The sequence below is a fragment of the Oncorhynchus mykiss genome, chromosome 12 (genome assembly GCF_057628025.1).
Source record: "Oncorhynchus mykiss isolate SJ-2025 chromosome 12, ASM5762802v1, whole genome shotgun sequence".
Classification (NCBI taxonomy): Eukaryota; Metazoa; Chordata; class Actinopteri; order Salmoniformes; family Salmonidae; genus Oncorhynchus; species Oncorhynchus mykiss.
Window position 1 is genome coordinate 90988722 of NC_143033.1, and position 23907 is coordinate 91012628.

Here is a 23907-nt window from a genome sequence, read left to right on the forward strand (position 1 = left end):
CTCCCATTGGATCCCTGATGGCTAACAATAACATATCCGGACATGATGTAAACGTTTTACATTACCCTCTCTCCCTCAGTGACATATCCTGACATAATGTAAACGTTATACATTACCCTCTCTCCCTCAGTGACATATCCTGACATAATGTAAACGTTTTACATTACCCTTTCTCCCTCAGTGACATATCCTGACATAATGTAAACATTATACATTACCCTCTCTCCCTCAGTGACATATCCTGACATAATATAAACGTTTTACATTACCCTCTCTCCCTCAGTGACATATCCTGACATAATGTAAACATTATACATTACCCTCTCTCCCTCGGTGACATATCCTGACATAATGTAAACGTTATACATTACCCTCTCTCCCTCAGTGACATATCCTGACATAATGTAAACGTTATACATTACCCTCTCTCCCTCAGTGACATATCCTGACATAATGTAAACGTTTTACATTACCCTCTCTCCCTCAGTGACATATCCTGACATAATGTAAACGTTATACATTTCCCTCTCTCCCTCAGTGACATATCCTGACATAATGTAAACGTTATACATTACCCTCTCTCAGTGACATATCCTGACATAATGTAAATGTTTTACATTACCCTCTCTCCCTCAGTGACATATCCTGACATAATGTAAACGTTTTACATTACCCTCTCTCCCTCAGTGACATGAATAAGTATATTTCATAAGTCAAGAAATCAGAACCCATCACTGTATTTAGGAAAAAGACAGTAATTCAGGGTAATGTTCTTATACCAGACGTTTTATTTGTCAGCGTTGGCTGTTACAATACAAAACATAGACTTATCCGAGAGTAACAACTTCCAGAACGCATTGCTGAATATGTATAGCTATCCAGACGACAAAGTCAGAAATGAAGATCATACCGTTAGAAAACAAATGATGGCAATAACTTATCAACATGTTCTGAATAACATTATAAGCACGTCTTCTTACATCTGCCTTATCTTATTCATTTAAAATGATCCACAGTAGTTGTATTCTAAAGAATGTCCTATTTCTCTCATGTAACGACTGTCTGAAAAGCTGGAGTGTAGCTTTAATTGAATGTGTAAAATGTCCTCCATGTTTGGGTTGAAAACATCCATGTGTCAGTTACACAATCAGTCCAGAAGTAGTCCGTATCAGATGACAAAGATATGTTAAAACAAGGTTTGATGAAGTTAAGTATTAACATCCTATGACATTAAAGTCTACAGAGTTACTGTTTAAGGGATAGTTCAGCCATATTACAAAATGACATATTGGTTTCCTTACCCTACAAGCAGTCTATGGGCAAAGTATGACAGCAATCCATGCTTTAGTTTAGTTTCCCTGACACTACTAACATTTTAGCATTTGTGGCACAAATCCCATTCAAGTCACAGGACTGATGTTATAATTTACACGCATCATGTTCATATCATCTACTGTATAAGTGACTTTGTTGAGCTTCACAATCAATTTAAGATACTTGGATATTTGGACATGATGCATGAAAAATGCTAATATCGGTCGCATGACTTGAATGGGATTTGAGCCACATATGCTAAAACATTAGAATGTGGAAACAGTGCCAGGAAAACGTAACCAAAGCTTGGATTGCTGTCGTACCTTGGCCATAGACTGCTTACAGGGTAAGGAAACCAAAATGTCATTTTTCTAATTTGTGTGAACTATCCCTTTAAGTAATGTGCTTCAAGAAAGTAGTGTGTCCCCTCATTGAATTGTAGAGGTTAAAGTGAAGGTGCAGTATGCAGAAATGATCATGAAAACGTAACAAATCCTCCTACTGTTCATAATAGAACACTGCCCGTTTACAGCAGGTCAGTATCAACACAATCAGAGACAGAGAGGAACAGATAGTTAACAGATAGTTAACAGCACAAATGTGTTTTCATTTTCATAACATTCCTTTTCTTTAGTAGTAATGAGTATCCACTGGATATCGTACAAGACACACTTCATTCAAAATGAATAACTTGTAAATACATTCAGTGTGGTGGGTGGCTTACAAAAATATGGAACAGGTAAATCATTTAAAAAATGTTAATTATTGTAAAGCATTTCATATTTGACTACTTAAATATGTATATCCTGTATTACATATATCATTACAGTTATATTTTAGTGGTACAATATATAATACACATTTCATTCTCAAATCAGACACATTGACACAGGCATTCAGTCATCTCTTTTAACTGCTGAAGTATCAAATACATGTTTTAGCAACAATAGTTTAGATCTGTATGTCTCTCAAAACGATCCAGTATTCTGTTTACCATTGCTGATCATGTTCTGTAGACTTAATCTTTCTAGCCTATAATTGTATCATACATTCATATACAGTATATCAGACAGCTGGGTTCAAATAGTTACTGATGTCAGTCTCTTTCCTATTCCATTTCATGAATCTTTGCATTTCTATAAATGGTATAACACTTTTATTTACAAATATATAAAAAGCAAAACCATTGATCCAGTATAGCTTAATTTGTCTGTTCCAGAGGAACACTCTATAGCCATGAAATATACAAAGTTTGAGGTGTTAAACTAGCTGGACATTCAAACTACAATGTCACGTATTAAAGCCCTGTATGCTCAACTCTGCAGACAACCTAATTCCCACAATATACATTTCTTGAATTACAAAAATTGAAATACTATGAGTGCGTTTGTGTGTATGTGTGTATGTGTGTTTGTGTGTTTGTGTGTATGTGTGTTTGTGTGTATGTGTGTATGTGTGTTTGTGTGTATGTGTGTTTGTGTGTATGTGTGTTTGTGTGTATGTGTGTTTGTGTGTATGTGTGTTTGTGCATGTATGTGGATTTTCGCATGCACTCCTGTCCGTGTGTGTGTGAGAGAGAGATAGAGAGTGTGTGTGTGCCTGCATGCCTGCCTGTCTGCCTGCCTGCCAACCCTTCTTCCTGTCTCTCTGATCACCAGGCCAGGGGTGAGGCCATTCTTGGGCTCCTGGGACTCCTAGGAGGGTTCTCATTGGCCTGGTTTTCACTAAGAGCTCTCTGAAAAACAACAATAAAACATTGTCAGACAAGACAAAAACATGCAGTACCATTACTACTACCGTCTTGATAGCACTTCTTGATAGCACTACATACTTGTCTATTTCAGAGGTCTCTTTCAAACTCTAGGCGGTTCACCTCAAACTTGGCGAGGAACTCAGTGAATATCCCAAAGAACGACTCTGTGTTGGTGGCTTGGCTGTCCTCTCCGAAGAAGGAGGCTGTCTTGGACCACTCCTCCATGGCCCTCTGCTGCAGGGACTCCAGAGACTGTAGTGCTGGGTGGATGTTCTCCAGGAAGCCCTGCTCATAGGGAAGTCAAGGATACAACAGCCAGGAGCTACAGTACATATTGGAGCTAGGACATGTAGGAGCTACAGTACATATTGGTGGTGGATGGGGTGAGAGACCCCCATGTAAAGGGCTATTTTACAGTATGCATACTCTCACACCTGTGAATATAGAAGCCTGTAATGAATTATGTAATGAATCTCTCTCTCTCAGGTTAGTTGTGAAAGATACACTCATGACTGCAGCGAAGCGGTCATCTGCTGTGGCAGGCATTTTCTGGCAGGCAGATCGGATGTCCTGGATAGTGGTGTGAAGGTCGTTCAGGTCAGATGTGATGGTCCTCTGGTTCACTACAGAGAGTGAGAGAGTGAGATGGGAGAGAGAGAGAAAGAAAGAGAGAGCAGGGGGAAGAACAAAGGTGGAAGAGTGCTTATGGAAAAACAGGATAACATATTTCATCTATTCATTTACACGCAATAGTAACACAACATGCTGTACATGAAACACTACACCCGACACACAAAAGAAAATGCACACATGAAAAAACTACTACTCAGTTTACCTTTGGCTGCCAGGGGAACCGTGGTGAGGTCCTTGGCAAAATCCAGGACGTTGGGAAAGTGAAGACACAGTGACTTGACAAGGATGTGCAGAAACGTAGATTTCCCATCCACTGTTTTTGTGGTGCCGAGCTACAAGAAACAGTAGTGCATTAGTAACAGTGTCCGTGGGTTAACAACAGTGAAGTAACAACTGTGAGGTAAAGAAATGTCCATGAGGAGCTTACCTCAGTGAGGAAGTTGATCTTAAACCCGGTGGTTTTGTTGCCGGTCTTAGGCTGACCGTTGTTCAGATAGTTCCCCATCGCCAGCACAAACTAAGGAAACATTTGACACAGTTAGCATATAGCTTGTATTTAGTTTAGGATTGAAACAGCAACATTACCACTTTAGGGCTGAACATTACCCACAATAACACTATATTTTCCACTCAGGGAATAAATGTGAAAACATCCTGTTCATTGCTGTTTAGGTGTTTGGGCTGCTGCCGATCCTTAACTTCCTGGTGTATCTGTGGCTCAAGCTAAAACGTTGGTAAAGCCAAACAAATGCATTTCCATTCTCTCCATTCTTAGCACCGAATGAGACTGTTGTTGGTTTTCTCTTATCAGAATCATGCTGGCGGGTGACAAGTTCAAGTTGAAGAAGTTGCATTGCTCCTCCTAGTGATTGTACATGTCAGAGTGCATAACTGTATACCTCCAGTATCTTGGCCAGTTTCTTGCTGGTCTTGAGCTCCATGGAGGCGTTGTAGATGCAGTCGTAGCCGCCCCTCATCTCCTCTGTCTTCTCCTGCAGGGTGCTTTTGAAGTGGAGGCTTCTCAGACGAGTCTTGTACTCTGGTACTGACAGCATCTATGACATTATGCGCGCGCGCGCGCACACACACACACACACACACACACACACACACACACACACACACACACCACACACACACACACACACACACACACACACACACGCACACGCGAAGACACAATTACAAACGAGGAAACAGAAAACCAGCAACAACACCTACACATAACCAAACTCTCATTCTATGACTGTGAGCAACCAACAAACCCTACTACTACTACTTCTATTACTACTACTACTTCTGCTGCCACTACTATTACTACTTCTATTACTACTACTACTTCTATTACTACTACTACTTCTGCTGCCACTACTATTACTACTTCTATTACTACTACTACTTCTATTACTACTACTACTTCTGCTGCCACTACTATTACTACTTCTATTACTACTACTACTTCTATTACTACTACTACTTCTGCTGCCACTACTATTACTACTTATATTACTACTACTACTTCTATTACTACTACTACTTCTGCTGCCACTACTATTACTACTTATATTACTACTACTACTTCTGCTGCCACTACTATTACTACTTCTATTACTACTACTACTTCTGCTGCCACTACTATTACTACTTCTATTACTACTACTACTTCTGCTGCCACTACTATTACTACTTCTATTACTACTACTACTTCTGCTGCCACTACTATTACTACTACTACTTCTACTTCTATTACTACTACTACTTCTATTACTACTACTACTTCTATTACTACTACTACTTCTGCTGCCACTACTATTACTACTTCTATTACTACTACTACTTCTATTACTACTACTACTTCTGCTGCCACTACTACTACTTCTATTACTACTACTACTTCTATTACTACTACTACTTCTGCTGCCACTACTATTACTACTTCTATTACTACTACTACTACTACTTCTGCTGCCACTACTACTACTTCTATTACTACTACTACTTCTGCTGCCACTACTATTACTACTTCTATTACTACTACTACTTCTATTACTACTACTACTTCTGCTGCCACTACTACTACTACTACTACTACCACTACCACTACTAATACTAGTACCCAATTTTCATTCTTGACTAAAAGTAAAGATACCTTAATAGAAAATCAGTTAAAGTTAAAGTCTAAAGTATTTGGTTTTAAATATAAGTTTGATAAGTATCAAAAGTAAATGTCCTTGCTAAAATATACTTAAGTAACACAAATGCTTAGTTTGTAAATGATGAGTGTTGGAAGTGCCCCTGACTATCCGTAAAAAAACAAAAACAAGAAAATGATGCCGTCTGGTTTTTGAAATGTATTTATACTTTAACTTTGAATTTTGAGACTTGAGTATTGATGTATTCTGGGTACTAACTCCTAAACTTTGGATAGGGTTAATTATCAGGTATCCTATTGAAATATTGAGTGCTTAGGTTTAGAGGGTCTACACCAGAAGTTAATGGTTGTCTGTAGGAGGAAGGTATATGGTGTGTGCGATTAAGCTTGGAATGTGCTGAGTGCAGGGAAAGTGATCATGTGGCAGGCATTGACAAGGGGAGAGAGCCATGGATTAGTGATGAAGGGGGTCGAGGTCAGGTGAGGTCACGTTAAGAGAGAAAGAAAAGTGTATCAGTAAAGATACAATGTTCGTTCAGATGTGTAGGAGGAGACTCAGCCAATGAGGAAGGGTTAAATATCAGTGCTTGTGTAAACAACGTCTTTGTCTAATGCGGCTGTATTGATCCTCTGGGAAGAATAAACTTAGTTTGCGCTTTCATACTGTCCATTGTGTTTTTACTCTGAGAATTACAACCTAACAGTATCAAAAGTAAATGTCATTGCTAAAATATACTTACGTATCAAAATTCAAAGTAAAAGTGTAAATACACTTCAAATTCCTTATATAAAGTAAACCAGACCAGAGGCAGTAGGGATGACCAGGGATGTTGTGTGTGAATTAGACTATTTTCCTGTACATCATTTTCTTTGGGAATGTAGTGAAGTAAAAGTAAAAGTTGTCAAAAATATAAATAGTAAAGTAAAGTACAAATATACAAAAAACGACTTATGAAGTACTTTGAAGTATTTTTACTTAAGTACTTTACACCACTGAGTACTACTACTACTACTTTCACCTACAGTATAGCACAACAAAACAACACAAATACATCCATAAAGATCCCCCAAACTTTGACTGTACGTTTGTCTATTACATGTGTAACTCTGTGTTGTTTGTGTCGCACTGCTTTGCTTTATCTTGGCCAGGTCACAGTTGTAAATGAGAACATGTTCTCAACTGTCCTATCTGGTTAAATAAAGGTGACATTTTTTTTTTAATTGCTGAGCCTCTTCTCTGCAGTCTAGGCCCAGTACCTGTAGTACAAACTGGTCAGGCTCGCTGAGTTTGGCTGGGTCCTCGCTGTACTGTTCATACTGCTTGACCTCCTCTGCATCGGGGGCGTACAGCAGCAACTGCTTGATGTGGGTCGGCTCCAGCCGCTCTGTGGCCATGGTCATCAGCACCTGGCGTAGTTCGCCCGGGGACAGCTTCAGGTGGGCAATCAGGATGGCTGGAGGTCAGGGGTCAAGAGATCAAAGGGTCAAATACCCGAGGCCACAGTAACAGTGTAACATCGTCTCATGGTTTCAGTCAACACAGACTATATTAGAACAATAACATAAGATCTGAAGTGCAGTGTAACACAGCCTGGAACAATGTAGCGTCCTCCTCGCGTTCTCCACTCTCATACTTACATGCGTTGTAGGCCTTCTTATGGGACAGAATCTCAACTACGTCTTTCTTCTTGAAGGTCTCCGACTGAGGGGCTGGGTCTGGAAGAGAAACTGACACAGAACATCATGTGGGAAACACGAGGGAAACAGAGAAACATGAGAAGAGGCAGAAAGACAAAGTGATTGACACAGAGAGGGAGAGGCAGAAAGGAAGAGTGTGAAGACAAAGATCAAGGGAGAGAGAGACTGCTAAGGAGCAGAAAATGTCCATATCAGGATTTTCAACGTACTGTATTTTATATACATAATTTCAAGTATTGGACTTAAATGGGTCAGTGAAGTGCCTATGGCGGTAACGCTGCTGTCATTCGTCAGAGGGACCACTGATCAAAAGCAAATGAAAACCATGGTGGGCTTCACTCACATTGCTCAAGATGAAGAAGTAGTCATATTAGACACACTAGGCAAGAACTGACTGGTGGTGGTATGTACATGGTTTTGTGGAAAGACCCTCTACACGTACAGTATGTGCAAACATACTGTATGCACACTAACATATGCATTATGCATGTATACACACAAACAGCCCCGTTCACATACACACGTGGGCACATTATACTCACTGGGGTTCTTTTGTGTCCCAAAGTGCAGTTCCAGATCCAGATACTTCACCATGTCATTCAGTTTGTCATAATCCGAATCCTCCCCCAACTGCAACACCCAGATTAAAAACAGGCATTGTGTACATTATGCACCGTCTACTCATTAAGTTCAAGCTAATGCTTGTCATTTCAGAAATTGACTGCTTATTTTATTTTTTTACGGAACTGTTGTAAATCAAAAAACCTGACCCAACCCTGACTAACTCACCTGTTCTAACGTTGACTAACTCAGCTGACCCAACCCTGACTAAACTCACCTGTCCCAACCTTGACTAACTCAGCTGTCGCAACCCTGACTAACTCACCTGTTCTAACCTTGACTACTCACCTGTCCCAACCTTGACTAACTCAGCTGTCGCAACCCTGACTAACTCACCTGTTCTAACGTTGACTAACTCACCTGTTCTAACCTTGACTACCCACCTGTCCCAGCCTTGACTAACTCACCTGTTCTAACGTTGACTAACTCACCTGTTCTAACCTTGACTAACTCAGCTGTCCCAACCCTGACTAACTCACCTGTTCTAACGTTGACTAACTCACCTGTTCTAACCTTGACTACTTACCTGTCCCAACCTTGACTAACTCAGCTGTCACAACCCTGACTAACTCACCTGTTCTAACCTTGACTACTCACCTGTCCCAACCTTGACTAACTCAGCTGTCGCAACCCTGACTAACTCACCTGTTCTAACGTTGACTAACTCACCTGTTCTAACCTTGACTACTCACCTGTCCCAACCTTGACTAACTCACCTGTTCTAACGTTGACTAACTCACCTGTTCTAACCTTGACTAACTCAGCTGTCCCAACCCTGACTAACTCACCTGTTCTAACGTTGACTAACTCACCTGTTCTAACCTTGACTATTCACCTGTCCCAACCTTGACTAACTCACCTGTTCTAACGTTGACTAACTCACCTGTCCCAACCTTGACTGCTCAGCTGTCCCAACCTTGACTAACTCACCTGTTCTAACGTTGACTAACTCACCTGTTCTAACCTTGACTAACTCAGCTGTCCCAACCCTGACTAACTCACCTGTTCTAACGTTGACTAACTCACCTGTTCTAACCTTGACTACTCAGCTGTCCCAACCTTGACTAACTCACCTGTTCTAACGTTGACTAACTCACCTGTCACAACCCTGACTACTTACCTGTCCCAACCTTGACTAACTTAGCTGTCGCAACCCTGACTACTCACCTGTCCCAACCTTGACTACTCAGCTGTCCCAACCTTGACTAACTCACCTGTTCTAACCTTGACTACTCTACTGTCCCAACCTTGACTAACTCAGCTGTCACAACCCTGACTAACTCACCTGTTCTAACCTTGACTAACTCACCTGTCCCAACCTTGACTAACTCAGCTGTCACAACCCTGACTAACTCACCTGTCCCAACCTTGACTACTCAGCTGTCCCAACCTTGACTAACTCACCTGTTCTAACCTTGACTATTCACCTGTCCCAACCTTGACTAACTCAGCTGTCCCAACCTTGACTAACTCACCTGTTCTAACCTTGACTACTCAACTGTCCCAACCTTGACTAACTCAGCTGTCGCAACCCTGACCAACTAACCTGTCCAAACCCTGACTAACTCCAGTCCAAACTGTGGCTGACATACCTGTCCCAATCCTGATTAACTTACCTGTCCCCATCCAACTTCACCTAACAAAGTTCACCTTTCCCACCCTGACTAACACATCTGTCCAAACCCTGACTAACTCCAGTCCAAACTGTGGCTGACATACCTGTCCCAATCCTGACTAACTCACCTGTCTCAATGCTGACTAACTCATCTATCCAATATGTGACTAACTCACCTGTCCCCAGATGGTGCCCTCAGAGTTCTCCACCTGTTCCCAGCGCAGCCTCTTTACACTCATATGATTGGAGTCCATCCTCGGAAGGCCTGGGCGAGGCAGCGGAGGAGGGGTTCCAGGAGGGGGCAGGGGCGGAGGAGGAGGGGGCTCCTGTTTCCCCAACTGGTCCAAGTTATTCTGGGACTGGGAATGCTGCTTGGCCTGAGGTTGGGGCAGGGGTTGGTGGTGGGAGTGGGAGTGGTGGTGAGACTGGGATTGACTGAATAGCCGCTGAGAAGGCTGGGACTGAGGACGACCCTGGTTGGAGGGGTGGACCTGGTGGGTTTGGTGGGGTTGGTGTTGGGGCAGAGGCTGGAAGGTGGACAGGGTGGGCTGGTGGGGTGGAAGGGGCTGGAAGGTGGACAGGGTGGGCTGGGGGTGGTGGCGCTGCTGGATGGGCTGGTGGATTAGGTGGATCTGATGGAGCTCTGGCTGAGTGGGCTGGGGAGGGACCTGGTGGTGGATGTGCTGGATCTGGGGAGTGTGGTGGTAAGTCTGCTGGATGGAGTGGGGACGCTGGGGGGATGGCTGGTGAGTGCGATGAGACTTGAGAGATTGACGAGTCTGTTGACCCTGGTGGCTGGCCTGGGAAGATGGGTGAGTCTGATGGCTCTGAAGAGACTGGTGGATCTCCTGATCCAGATGTACTGGTAGTGATGCAGGCTGATCTTGCTGGATCTGATGAGCTTGGTGAAGGAGCTCCGTGGATGAGAGGTGCTGCTGGATCTGATGAGCTTGGTGAAGGAGCTCTGTGGATGAGTGGTGAGGTTGGTGAAGAAGTTCCATGGAGGAGTGGTGCTGCTGGACCCGATGAGCTTGGTGAAGGAGCTCCATGGACGAGTGGTGCTGCTGGTCTTGTTGAGCTTGGTGAAGGAATTCAATGGAGGAGTGGGGCTGCTGAACCTGCTGAGCTTGGTGAAGGAACTCCATGGAGGAGTGGTGCTGCTGGACCTGCTGAGCTTGGTGAAGGAGCTCCATGGAGGAGTGGTGCTGCTGGACCTGCTGAGCTTGGTGAAGGAGCTCCATGGAGGAGTGGTGCTGCTGGACCTGATGAGCTTGGTGAAGGAACTCCATGGAGGAGTGGTGCTGCTGGACCTGCTGAGCTTGGTGAAGCAGCTCCATGGAGGAGTGGTGCTGCTGGACCTGATGAGCTTGCTGAAGGCGCTCCATGGATGAATGATGTGACTGTGTATGAATACTCTGATAGATTGCCTCCGAGTACTGACTCTGTTGATCTGGATGGACAGGGGAATGGGCTGGGGGATTGTACGGTGATGTGGCTGAGTGAGACTGACGACGGCTCTGACGACGAGTCTGTTGTTGAGCTTGGTGCATCTGGTAGAGTGAGGGGTCTGGGTGGTTTGGGAGGTCTGGATGGGTGTGGGCTGCCTCTGGAGAGGGGAGGGGGGGCAGGGACTGGTGAAGCTGCTGCAGAGGGTGTGCTTTGTGCGAGGACTGGGCAGGCAGTGACTGGTGCCCCTGGTAAATACTTTGCTCCTGGTACGCTTGTTGCTCCTGATATGATTGATGCTTCTGTAACGCTTGTTGTTCTTGATGTGCTTGTTGCTCCTGGAATGCTTGTCGCTCCTGGTGCGCTTGATGTGCTTGTTGCTCCTGGTAAGCTTGTTGTTCCTGGTACGCTTGTCGCTCCTGGTGCGCTTGTTGTGCTTGTTGCTCCTGGTAAGCTTTTTGTTCCTGAAACGCTTGTTGCTTCTGGAATGCTCGTTGCTCCTGGTACACTTGTCGCTCCTGGTACGCTTGTTGCACTTGTTGGTCCTGGTAAGTTTGTTGGTCCTGGTAAGCTTGTTGTTCCTGGTAAGCTTGTTGCTCCTGGTACGCATTTTGTTCCTGCATTGCAGAATGGGCTAGCAGGTCCTCCCGGGTGGGAAGCACCTTGTGAATGGACTGGCGTTTGGGTGGTGGGTTGGAGCGAGGAGGAGGGGGCGGAGGTGGCCCGTGGTGGCGGCGGAAAGGCAGTTGCATTCTGGGAGACTGTTCAGGGGTGGCGGTATAGCTTGGAGGTAGAGGAGGATCATTGAATTGGATGGGCGGAGGTGGCGGGGGAGTCATGGGGGGAGGGGGTATGTGTTCGGAGGAGGAGGAGTAGGTGAGGGAGGAGGCGTCCTCTCCGCTGCTGCCCTGGCACTCGCTGGGGCTGCTCAGCTCAGGGGGTATTATGAAACCCCCATCTCCATCTTCATCATCCACCTCCACCTCCTCATCCTCATCCTCATCATCTGGGAAGCTCATCTGGACAACATCCTGGCATTACCACCAATCACATAGATTCATTAAGGCTTGGGCCATTGATCCAGTGTAATTTATAGTCTTATGTGCTTTACGGTAGAGTTTCTCAATAGAAACACACAAATTATATATACTAAAAACAGAAAAACAATCTTTTAAGTGAAAAGTAGGCATTGGCCTGAAGCCAAAAAAGAAATGCACATGAGCACCACAATGCCTACTCCACCCATGCTCTACCAAGGTTTTCCAGCATATAGCTTTGACCTACCACAGTATCTACAGTATATTGGCCTATTGTACTTCAAACAATGTTTATGCAGGTTGCTTAGAAAAAAACATTCCTCTGGTTTTTAAACCAGAAGGTAATTATAGAAAATTATACAGCATTTCCACACTCAAAAGGTGTCTTTCGAAAATGTAACTTGCAATTCAAATGATTAAAAAATAAGTGTTTTGTCTCACATAATTTGTTGTCCTGGGTCTGGTGTCAGTCAATCCAGAAAATTGCAAGAACTTTGAAACATGAGCAATGGACATGGTGGAAATCTGTCCTTTGGTCTGATGAGTCCAAATTTGAGATTTTTGGTTCTAACCGCTGTGTCTTTGTGAGACGCGGAGTAGGTGAATGGATGATCTCCGCATGTGTGGTTCCCACCATGAAGCATTGAGGAGGAGGTGTGATGGTGCTCTGCTGGTGACACTGTCAGTGATTTTTTTTTTAATTTTAAGGAACACTTGACCAGCATGGCTACCACAGTACTCTGCAGCAATACGCCATCCCATCTGGTTTGCGCTTACTGGGACTATCATTTGTTTTTCAACAGGACAATGACCCACACACCTCCAGGCTGTGTAAGAAGGAGAGTGATGGAGTGCTGCATCAGATGACCTTTTTCTTAAAAGTTCATTTGTGGAATTTCTTTCCTTCATAATGTGTTCGATTCAATCAGTTTTGCTGTGACAAGGTAGGGGGGGGGGGGGGGGGGTATACAGAAGATAGCCCTATTACAGAAGATAGCCCCATTACAGAAGATAGCCCTACCAAGTCCATATTATGGCAAGAACAGCTCAAATAAGCAAAGAGAGTCCATCATTACAAAGAGACAGTCCATCATTACTTTCAGACATGGTCAGTCAATACGGAAAATGTCAAGAACTTTAAGGCACACTTAACCAGCATGCCTACCACAGCATTCTGCAGCGATACACCATCCGATCTGGTTTGGACTTAGTGGGACTATCATTTGTTTTTCAACAGAACAATGACCCAACACACCTCCAGGCTGAGTAAGGGCTATTTTATCAAGAAGGAGAGTGATGGAGTGCTGCATCAGATGACCAGGACTCCACAATCACCCAACCTCAATCAAATTGAGATGGTTTGGGATGAGTCGGACCGCAGAGTGAAGGAAAAGTAGCCAACAAGTGCTCAGCATATGTGGGAACTCCTTTAAGTCTGTTGGAAAAGCATTCCAGGTGTATCTGGTTGAGAGAATGCCAAGAGTGTGCAAAGCTGTCATCAAGGCAAAGGGTGATTACTTTGAAGAATCTCAAATATAAAATATATTTTGATTTGTTTAACACTTTTTTTGTTACTACATGATTCCAAATGTGTTATTTCATAGTTGTGATGTCTTCACTATTCTACAATGTAGAAAATATAAAAAATAAAGAAAACCCTTGAATGAGTAGACATGTCCATACTTTTGACTGGTACTGTATACACACACACTGAGTATACCAAACATTAGGAACAGCCCCATTAGGGATGATAGCTTTCACCTGGATTCACCTGGTCAGTTTATGAAATTGAAAGAGCACGTGTTCTTAATGTTGTGTATACTCAGTATATATACAGTATATCACAAAAGTGAGTACACCCCTCACATTTTTGTAAATATTTGAGTATATCTTTTCATGTGACAACACTGAAGAAATGACACTGCTACAATGTAAAGTAGTGAGTGTACAGCTTGTATAACAGTGTACATTTGCTGTCCCCTCAAAATAACTCAACACACAGCCATTAATGTCTAAACCGCTGGCAACAAAAGTGAGTACACCCCTAAGTGAAAATGTCCAAATTGGGCCCAAAGTGTCAATATTTTGTGTGTCCACCATCATTTTCCAGCACTGCCTTAACCCTCTTGGGCATGGAGTTCACCAGAGCTTCACAGGTTGCCACTGGAGTCCTCTTCCACTCCTCCATGACGACGTTTGAGGATGCCCCACAGATGCTCAATAGGGTTTATGTCTGGAGACATGCTTGGCCAGTCCATCACCTTTACCCTCAGCTTCTTTAGCAAGGCAGTGGTCGTCTTGGAGGTGTGTTTGGGGTCGTTAACATGTTGGAATACTGCCCTGCGGCCCAGTCTCCGAAGGGAGGGGATCATGCTCTGCTTCAGTATGTCACAGTACATGTTGGCATTCATGGTTCCCTCAATGAACTGTAGCTCCCCAGTGCCAACAGCACTCATGCAGCCCCAGACCATGACACTCCCACCACCATGCTTGACTGTAGGCAAGACACACTTGTCTTTGTACTCCTCACCTGGTTGCCGCCACACACGCTTGACACCATCTGAACCAAATAAGTTTATCTTGGTCTCATCAGACCACAGGACATGGTTCCAGTAATCCATGTCCTTAGTCTGCTTGTCTTCAGCAATCTGTTTGCGGGCTTTCTTGTGCATCATCTTTAGAAGAGGCTTCCTTCTGGGACGACAGCCATGCAGAGCAATTTGATGCAGTGTACGACGTATGGTCTGAGCACTGACAGGCTGACCCCCCCACCCCATCAACCTCTGCAGCAATGCTGGCAGCACTCATACGTCTATTTCCCAAAGACAACCTCTGGCTATGAAGCTGAGCACGTGCACTCAACTTCTTTGATCGACCATGGCGAGGCCTGTTCTGAGTGGAACCTGTCCAGTTAAACCGCTGTATGGTCTTGGCCACCGTGCTGCAGCTCAGTTTCAGGGTCTTGGCAATCTTCTTATAGCCCAGGCCATCTTTATGTAGAGCAACAATTAATTTTTTCAGATCCTCAGAGAGTTCTTTGCCATGAGGTGCCATGTTGAACTTCCAGTGACCAGTCAGTATGAGGGAGTGTGAGAGCGATGACACCAAATTTAACACACCTGCTCCCCATTCACACCTGAGACCTTGTAACACTAACAAGTCACATGACAAAATGTGTCATTCTCCCATTACTTTTGGACCTTAAAAAGGTAGTGGAGTGGGATTAGTGTGGTGTGTGAAGAATCCAATACTTTAACCTGTACATGGTACACATTTAAAAAAAAATGTTATCTTTATTTAACTAGGCAAGTCAATTAAGAACAAATTCTTATTTTCAATGACGGCCTAGGAACAGTGGGATAACTGCCTTGTTCAGGGGCAAAACGACAGATTAAAACGACGATCCTTGTCAGCTCAAGGATTCGATCTTGCAACCTTTCGGTTACTTGTCCAATGCTCTAAGCACTAGGCTACCTGCTGCCCCAAATCACATTATTGTGGGAGCACCTCCTCTAAGAGTAGGAATTAGAATGTTTGAGAAGGTTTAAATCCTAAGAAACCTGCATACACTTTCTTTAAAGTACAATAGACCAGCATAGCTACAGTAGTAGGTCAAAGCTGTGTCCTGAAAAACCTTGGTAGAGCATGGGTGTAGTAGGCATTGTGGTGCTGTAAAACCATGGTAGAGCATGGGTGGAGTAGGCATTGTGGTGCTGGAAAACCTTGGTAGAGCATGGGTGGAGTAGGCATTGATGTGCTTGTGAATTTCCTTTATTTTTCGGCTTCAAACCAATGCCTACTTCTCACTTAAAACAATTTTTATATGTGTTGTTTTATATATATATATATATATATATATATATATATATATATATATATATATATATATATATATATATATATACACACACACATACAGTGGGGAGAACAAGTATTTGATACACTGCCGATTTTGGAGGTTTTCCTACTTACAAAGCATGTAGAGGTCTGTACATTTTTATCATAGGTACACTTCAACTGTGAGAGATGGAATCTAAAAAAAATCCAGAAAATCACATTGTATAATTTTTAAGTAATTAATTTGCATTTTATTGCATGACATAAGTATTTAATACATCATAAAAGCAGAACTTAATATTTGGTACAGAAACCTTTGTTTGCAATTACAGAGACCATACATTTCCTGTAGATCTTGACCAGGTTTGCACACACTGCAGCAGGGATTTTGGCCCACTCCTCCATACAGACCTTCTCCAGATCCTTCAGGTTTCGGGGCTGTCACTGGGCAATACAAACTTTCAGCTCCCTCCAAAGATTTTCTATTGGGTTCAGGTCTGGAGACTGGCTAGGCCACTCCAGGACCTTGAGATGCTTCTTACGGAGCCACTCCTTAGTTGCCCTAGCTGTGTTTCGGGTCGTTGTCATGCTGGAAGACCCAGCCACGACCCATCTTCAATGCTCTTACTGAGGGAAGGAGGTTGTTGGCCAAGATCTCGCGATTCATGGCCCCATCAATCCTCCCCTCAATACGGTGCAGTCGTTCTGTCCCCATTGCAGAAAAGCATCCCCAAAGAATGATGTTTCCACCTCCATGCTTCACGGTTGGGATGGTGTTCTTGAGGTTGTACTCATCCTTCTTCTTCCTCCAAACACGCCGAATGGAGTTTAGACCAAAAAGCTCTATAAAATGCAAATGAATTACTTAAAATTCATACAATGTGATTTTCTGGATTTTTGTTTTAGATTCCGTCTCTCACAGTTGAAGTGTACCTATGATAAAAATTACAGACCAACCTGCAAAATCGTCAGTGTGGCAAATACTTGTTCTCCCCACTGTATATACACACATACATATACACAGGTGTATATATATATACACAGTAGAAGTCAGAAGTTTACATACACCTTAGCCAAATACATTTAAACTCAGTTTTTCACAATTCCTGACATTTAATCCTAGTAAAAAATTCCCTGTTTTAGGTCAGTTAGGATCACCACTTTATTTTAAAAATGTGAAATGTCAGAATAATAGTAGAGAGAATGATTTATTTCAGCTTTTATTTCTTTCATCACATTCCCAATGGGTCAGAAGTTTACATACACTCAATTAGTGTATTGTAGCATTGCCTTTAAATGGTTTAACTTGGGTCAAACGTTTTGGGTAGCCTTCCACAAGCTTCCCACAATAAGTTGGGTGAATTTTGGCCCAATCCTCCTGACAAGGGTGGTGTAACTGAGTCAGGTTTGTAGGCCTCCTTGCTCGCACACGCTTTTTCAGTTCTGCCCACAAATTTTCTATGGGATTGAGGTCAGGGCTTTGTGATGGCCACTCCAATACCTTGACTTTGTTGTCCTTAAGCCATTTTGCCACAACTTTGGAAGTATGCTTGGGGTCATTGTCCATTTGGAAGACCCATTTGCGACCAAGCTTTAATTTCCTGACTGATGTCTTGAGATTTTGCTTCAATATATCCACAACATTTTCCTTCCACTTGATGCCATCTATTTTGTGAAGTGCACCAGTCCCTCCTGCAGCAAAGCACCCCCACAACATGATGCTGCCACCCCGTGCTTCACGGTTGGGATGGGGTTCTTCGGCTTGCAAGCCTCCCCCTTTTTCCTTCAAACATAACGATGGTCATTATGGCCAAACAGTTTTATTTTTGTTTCATCAGACAAGAGCACATTTCTCCAAAACGTATGATCTTTGTCCCCATTTGCAGTTGCAAACCGTAGTCTGGTTTTTTTATGGAGGTTTTGGAGCAGTGGCTTCTTCCTTGCTGAGCGGACTTTCACGTTATGTCGATATAGTACTCATTTTACTGTGGATATAGATACTTTTGTACCTGTTTCCTCCAGCATCTTCACAAGTTCCTTTGCTGTTGTTCTGGGTTTGATTGCACTTTTTGCACCAAAGTACGTTAATCTCTAGGAGACAGAATGCGTCTAGTTCCTGAGCGGTATGACGGCTGCATGGTCCCATGGTGTTTATACTTGCGTACTATTGTTTGTACAGATGAACGTGGTAACTTCAGGCGTTTGGAAATTGCTCTCAAGGATGAACCAGACTTATGGAGGTCTAGAATTTATTTTCTGAGGTTTCTGAGATTTCTATTGATTTTCCCATGACGTCAAGCAAAGAAGCAATGAGTTTGAAGGTAGGCCTTGAAATACATCCACAGGTACACCTCCAATTGACTCAAATTATGTCAATTTGCCTATCAGAAACTTCTAACGCCATGACATAATTTTCTGGAATTTTCCAAGCTGTTTAAAGGCACAGTGTATGTCAACTTAGTGTATGTAAACTTCTGACCCACTGGAATTGTGATACAGTGAATTATAAGTGAAATAATCTGTCTGTTAAAACTGTTGGAAAAATTACTTGTGTCATGCACAAAGTAGACGTCCTAACCGACTTGCCAAAACTATAGTTAGTTAACAAGAAATTTGTGGAGTGGTTGAAAAACGAGTTTTAATGACTCCAACCTAAGTGTATGTAAACTTCTGACTTCAACTGTATATATATATATACAGTTGAAGTCAGAAGTTTACATACAGTATATATATATATATATATATATATATATAAGTATAAGTATAAGTCGTGCAAGACAAGCAGCTTGCTGTCTTTGTCAAACATATCATAATCAACCATATAATGCTCTATACAGATGTGCATCTATACGACCCTACCTCCTCGTAGTCGTTTTCGGGTGACAGGAAGTCGTCTACAATGGCGACCCTCTGACCCAGCTGTTCGCTCAGTGCGTCCAGAAACCGGTCTGTATCAGAGGAGCGCGGCGGATGAGAGAAAGTGTAGCGCCTCTTATTGAGACGGGCGTGGGAGGGTGGGCTGGCAGGGTAGTCGGGGGGCGAGGGAGGGGGGCTGTCTAGGCTGATGTAGGGGTTGGACTCGGCACTGGTCTGGGAGGTGAGACCTGGGGGGTAGAACTGGACCGGGGCAGGGGGGCTAGGGAGGGGCTCCTGCCAGGCGGAGGGAGGTGGTGGGGGGCCCTTACGGCTACCTGTGGAGAGGAACAATGACATCACTGCTCCTGTAGAGAAGAACATCTACCATTACATTGATCTAACTATTCTATTGACCAAGGGTTGTAGATCACGCTAATGCACAATACATGGTCTATTCATTTCTGCTGTTCTAACTATTTGGTTGGATGTTTTTATACCCAGTAGCTACCTGTGTTTGTGAACATATTCACACTCCACTGACTAACAGAGAGATAGGTGGACTCAACTCAAACTAGAAGACTACATGTGTCAGGCAAGCTGCAATTCACATTTCAACCTGTTTCTAATGATGTTATTTTAACCAGATTTCAACCTGTTTGTATTGACGTTATTTTAACCAGATTTCAACCTGTTTGTAGTGACGTTATTTTAACCAGATTTCAACCTGTTTGTAGTGACGTTATTTTAACCAGATTTCAACCTGTTTGTAGTGACGTTATTTTAACCAGATTTCAACCTGTTTGTATTGACGTTATTTTAACCAGATTTCAACCTGTTTGTAGTGACGTTATTTTAACCAGATTTCAACCTGTTTGTATTGACGTTATTTTAACCAGATTTCAACCTGTTTGTAGTGACGTTATTTTAACCAGATTTCAACCTGTTTGTAGTGACGTTATTTTAACCAGATTTCAACCTGTTTGTAGTGACGTTATTTTAACCAGATTTCAACCTGTTTGTAGTGACGTTATTTTAACCAGATTTCAACCTGTTTGTAATAAGGTAATATTTTTTTAGCCCTTTTTCTCCCCAATTTCCTGGTATCCAATTGGTAGTTACAGTCTTGTCTCATCGCTGCAACTCCCATACGGACTCGGGAGAGGCGAAGGTCGAGAGCAGGGCATCCTCCGAAACACAACCCAAACAAGCCGCACTGCTTCTTGACACAATGCCCACTTAACCCGGAAGCCAGTCGCACCAATGTGTCAGAGGTACAACTGGCGACCGTGTCAGCGTGCACTGCGCCGGCCCACCACAGAACTCGCTAGTGCTCGATGGTGACAAGGACTTCCCCTAACCCGGACGACGCTGGGCCAATTGTGCCACGCCCCACGGGTCTCCTGATCGCGGGCAGATGCGACAGAGCCTGGACTCGAACCCAGAATATCTAGTTACACAGCCTTAGACCACTGCGGCACTCGAGAGGCCCTAATGATGTCATTTTAACCACATTTTCCTGGATGCGTCATGATTAACAGCACTTCAAGTAAAGTGTTACTGGTTGGAGTAGATACCTGTGTTAGCGTGCATGGACGGAGAGCCTGCGTGTTCGAGGACCTCCAGCTCTACCAGACTGTCCGCCGGAGGAGGAGCGCGAGCCTTCAGAGACTTGGACCTCTTCCCTGAGTACACGTTCTCCAGCTCAGCATACACCGCAGACAGCTAGACAGAGAGGAGATATGCCTTTTCATAACGACTCAGATAGACGAGATAAAAGCCAGAAGATAAGAGGAAGGAGGAAACAACCTAGATCAGTGGTCACTAGTCCTAGTTCCCAAGAGCCAATACAGCTTTTGTTTCAGCCTGACAGTGACACACCTGCTTGAATTAATGAGCCACTAGGGGTTCTTGAGTAATTGGAGCCAGTGTGTTTTATAGTGCTGGACCAGAGGAAAAAGATGCAGACCTGGACTAGTGAGCACTGTTTTAGTCATCCTTATTCTAACATATCCCATTTAGCAGACGCTTTTGTCCAAAGCGACTTACAAGTCGGCTGGGGCCACTACTTTTACATATGGGTGGCCCCAGCGGGAATCGAACCCACGACGCTTGGCGTTGCAAGCGCCATGCTCTACCGACTGAGCCACACAGGACCACTTCTCTCAGTCTCACTTGGGTACCCACGTTGGTGAGGTTGTTGGGGGTCTCTGGGAGGGACGTCCCGTCTCCTGACTGTCTCTCTCCTGGAGCCAGCCTCATCCCCATCTCCACTGGATCAGTACGGATCCCTACAGGAAACATGCTGCATTAGGTTTCATGCATTCCAAAAAAATACGTCTTTCTCGATACCCGTTCACTTGACTGGGTAGGTTTAAGCAAAAGCTCCACCTAGTGTCAGAAATATATATTTCATGCTACTTCTGACAATACTGATGATGATGGTGATAATAATGATGACGATGATGACGATGATATTGCCACTGATAGTAATGATGGTGCTACTTCTACTGGTGATGAATATGATGATGAAGGACAAAGACAAACGCAAGTACCCATCCCCAGGTGAGTGCCGATGATGAGGTCGTCAGAGCTCCGCCCACGCATGCTGGCCCTGTAGGCGGTTCCTGTCACTCTCATGGAGCTGCTACGGCGATGGGGCTCGGGGGCGGGCTCTGGCTCAGGTGGGGGGGCTGGCGCTAGAATACACACAGCGTGTGTATGTCAGTGTACACACACACGCAGACACACTGGCACAATCACAAATTTACGTTGTCTTTCACATTCACACATTCACCCACCAAAATCACAAATGTACACGTAGATATCACATTTACTCACATAAGCACACACACAACCACTCTTCCCACAACCCACCTGCAGCCTTGTAACCGAGGAAACGTGAAATCTTGCTCTGGCAGTGCTCCTGCTCTTCGTAGGTCAGAAGCTGGTAGACAAACCGCCAGATCACCTGCTTGGCTGGCGTGTCCAACACCGGGAACACGTCCACAATCAGAGTGTCAACATTCCTGTTGCCACGTAGGAGGGGGCAGGGTTAGGGTATTCTGGCTGTCTTATCATCGGTCATGCTAATACAGTGGTCTTACAGAACATTGCATAAAGAGAAAATGATGGTAACTTACTCTAGACAGCGTAATTATAGGGCTGAAGTTTCTGTACCATGTTCTCTCAAACCAGTAGGTTATCTCTTCTTTCACTCTCAATCTCTCTTTCAATCTCTCAAAATATTTAGTTTCTTTCTCTGATTTCTCACTTTCTCATACTACTTCCCTTCCTATCCTTCCCACCCTCCCCCTCTACCACCATTCCTATCCTTCCCTCCCCCTCTATCTCCCTTACTATCCTTCCCTCCCTCCCTCCCCCTCTATCTCCTTTCCTATCCTTCCCTCACTCCCCCTCTACCTCACTTCCTGTCCTTCCCACCCTCCCTCTCTACCTCCCTTCCTATCCTTCCCAACCTCCCCCTCTACCTCCCTTCCCTCACTCCCCTCTACCTCCCTTCCTATCCTTCCCACCTTCCCCCTCTACCTCCCTTCCTCTTCTTCCCTCCCTCCCTCCCTCCCTGCCCTCCCTCCCCCTCTACCTCCTTTCCTATCCTTCCCACCCTCCCCCTCTACCTCCCTTCCCTCCCTCCCCCTCTATCTCCCTTCCTATCCTTCCCTCCCTCCCCCTCTACCTCCCTTCCATCCCTCCCCCGCTACCTCCCTTCCTATCCTACCCTCTCTCCCCCTCTACCTCCCTTCCCTCCCTCCCCCTCTACCTCCCTTCCATCCCTCCCCCGCTACCTCCCTTCCTATCCTTCCCTCACTCCCCCTCTACCTCCCTCCCTACCTATCCTTCCCTCGCTCCCCCTCTACCTCCCTTCCTATCCTTCCCTCCCTCACCCTCTAACTACCTTCCCTCCCTCCCCCTCCCCCTCTACCTCCCTTCCTATCCTTCCCTCCCTCCACCTCTACCTCCCTTCCTATCCTTCCCACCCTCCCCCTCTACCTCCCTTCCCTCCCTCCCCTCTACCTCCCTTCCTATCCTTCCCACCCTCCCCCTTTACCTCCCTTCCCTCCCTTCCCTCCCCTCTACCTCCCTCCCTATGCTTCCCTCACCCCCCCTCTACCTCCCTTCCCTCCCTCCCTCCCCCTCTACCTCCCTTCCTATCCTTCCCTCCCTTCCCCTCTACCTCCTGTCCTATCCTTCCCTCCCTCCCCCTCTACCTCCCTTCCTATCCTTCCCTCCCTCCCCCTCTACCTCATTTCCTATCCTTCCCTCCCTCCCTCCTACCTCCGTTCCTATCCTTCCCTCCCTCCCCCTCTACCTCCCTTCCTATCCTTCCCTCCCTCCCCCTCTACCTCCCTTCCTATCCTTCCCTCCCTCCCCCTCTTCCTCCCTTCCTATCCTCCACCCCTCTCACCTTCCTTCCCTCCCTCCCCCTCTACCTCCCTTCTTATCCTTCCCTCCCTCCCCCTCACCTATGCTGGAAGAAGCTCTCCAGGGCCTTGCAGATGGTGTATCTCTCCTGGATGGTGAGCAGGTGCTCCAGCTGCTGTCCAAAGGTGCGCCCCTGGACCCTGATAGAGGGAGGCAGGATCTCAGCCACCCACTGCAGGGAGTTGAGCACTGGGGAGCGGGGCACGCCTCCACCCGGGGACGCCCTACCTGGCCCTCCTGGCTGCTCTGGCTCGGCTAGCGTGAAGGTGGGGGGGCCTTCCTCCACGACCAGGGTGGGCATGGCACCGCTGCCCTGTAGCATGGAGACGACCTTCTCATGGGAACAACTCCTTCAGACACATATAGAGATACAGAGATAGTGTCATTAAACTACAGACTCTCGACCATGATCACTACTACGCTCTTAGGAAAAAAAATGCTATCTAGAACCTAAAATGGTTCTTCGGCTGTCCCCATAGGAGAACCCTTTGAAGAACCTGTTTTG

General features: G+C 44.9%; 1 protein-coding gene across 3 annotated transcripts in view; it reads right to left on the bottom strand.

Moving 5' to 3' along the window:
• Positions 1-1938: 1938 nt before the first annotated feature.
• LOC110486827 (glutamate receptor, ionotropic, delta 2 (Grid2) interacting protein, a) overlaps positions 1939-23907 on the bottom strand; it is a 65217-nt gene continuing 43248 nt past the window's right edge. For 2 of the 3 annotated variants that reach the window (XM_090191517.1, XM_090191516.1), the window contains 16 exons: positions 23444-23752; positions 21837-21988; positions 21515-21658; positions 21147-21250; positions 20537-20684; positions 18966-19297; positions 9963-12263; positions 8093-8180; positions 7491-7580; positions 7110-7306; positions 4600-4755; positions 4128-4217; positions 3903-4032; positions 3572-3690; positions 3188-3352; positions 1939-3049 (listed from right to left, as the gene is read on the bottom strand). In XM_090191517.1, the coding sequence (XP_090047643.1) occupies positions 2966-3049; positions 3188-3352; positions 3572-3690; positions 3903-4032; positions 4128-4217; positions 4600-4755; positions 7110-7306; positions 7491-7580; positions 8093-8180; positions 9963-12263; positions 18966-19297; positions 20537-20684; positions 21147-21250; positions 21515-21658; positions 21837-21988; positions 23444-23752 (4609 nt within the window). In that variant the 3' untranslated portion in view covers positions 1939-2965. Of the gene's footprint in view, positions 3050-3145; positions 3353-3571; positions 3691-3902; positions 4033-4127; positions 4218-4599; positions 4756-7109; positions 7307-7490; positions 7581-8092; positions 8181-9962; positions 12264-18965; positions 19298-20536; positions 20685-21146; positions 21251-21514; positions 21659-21836; positions 21989-23443; positions 23753-23907 lie in introns of those variants that run through there. The other variant, XM_090191515.1, reaches the window with a different exon arrangement.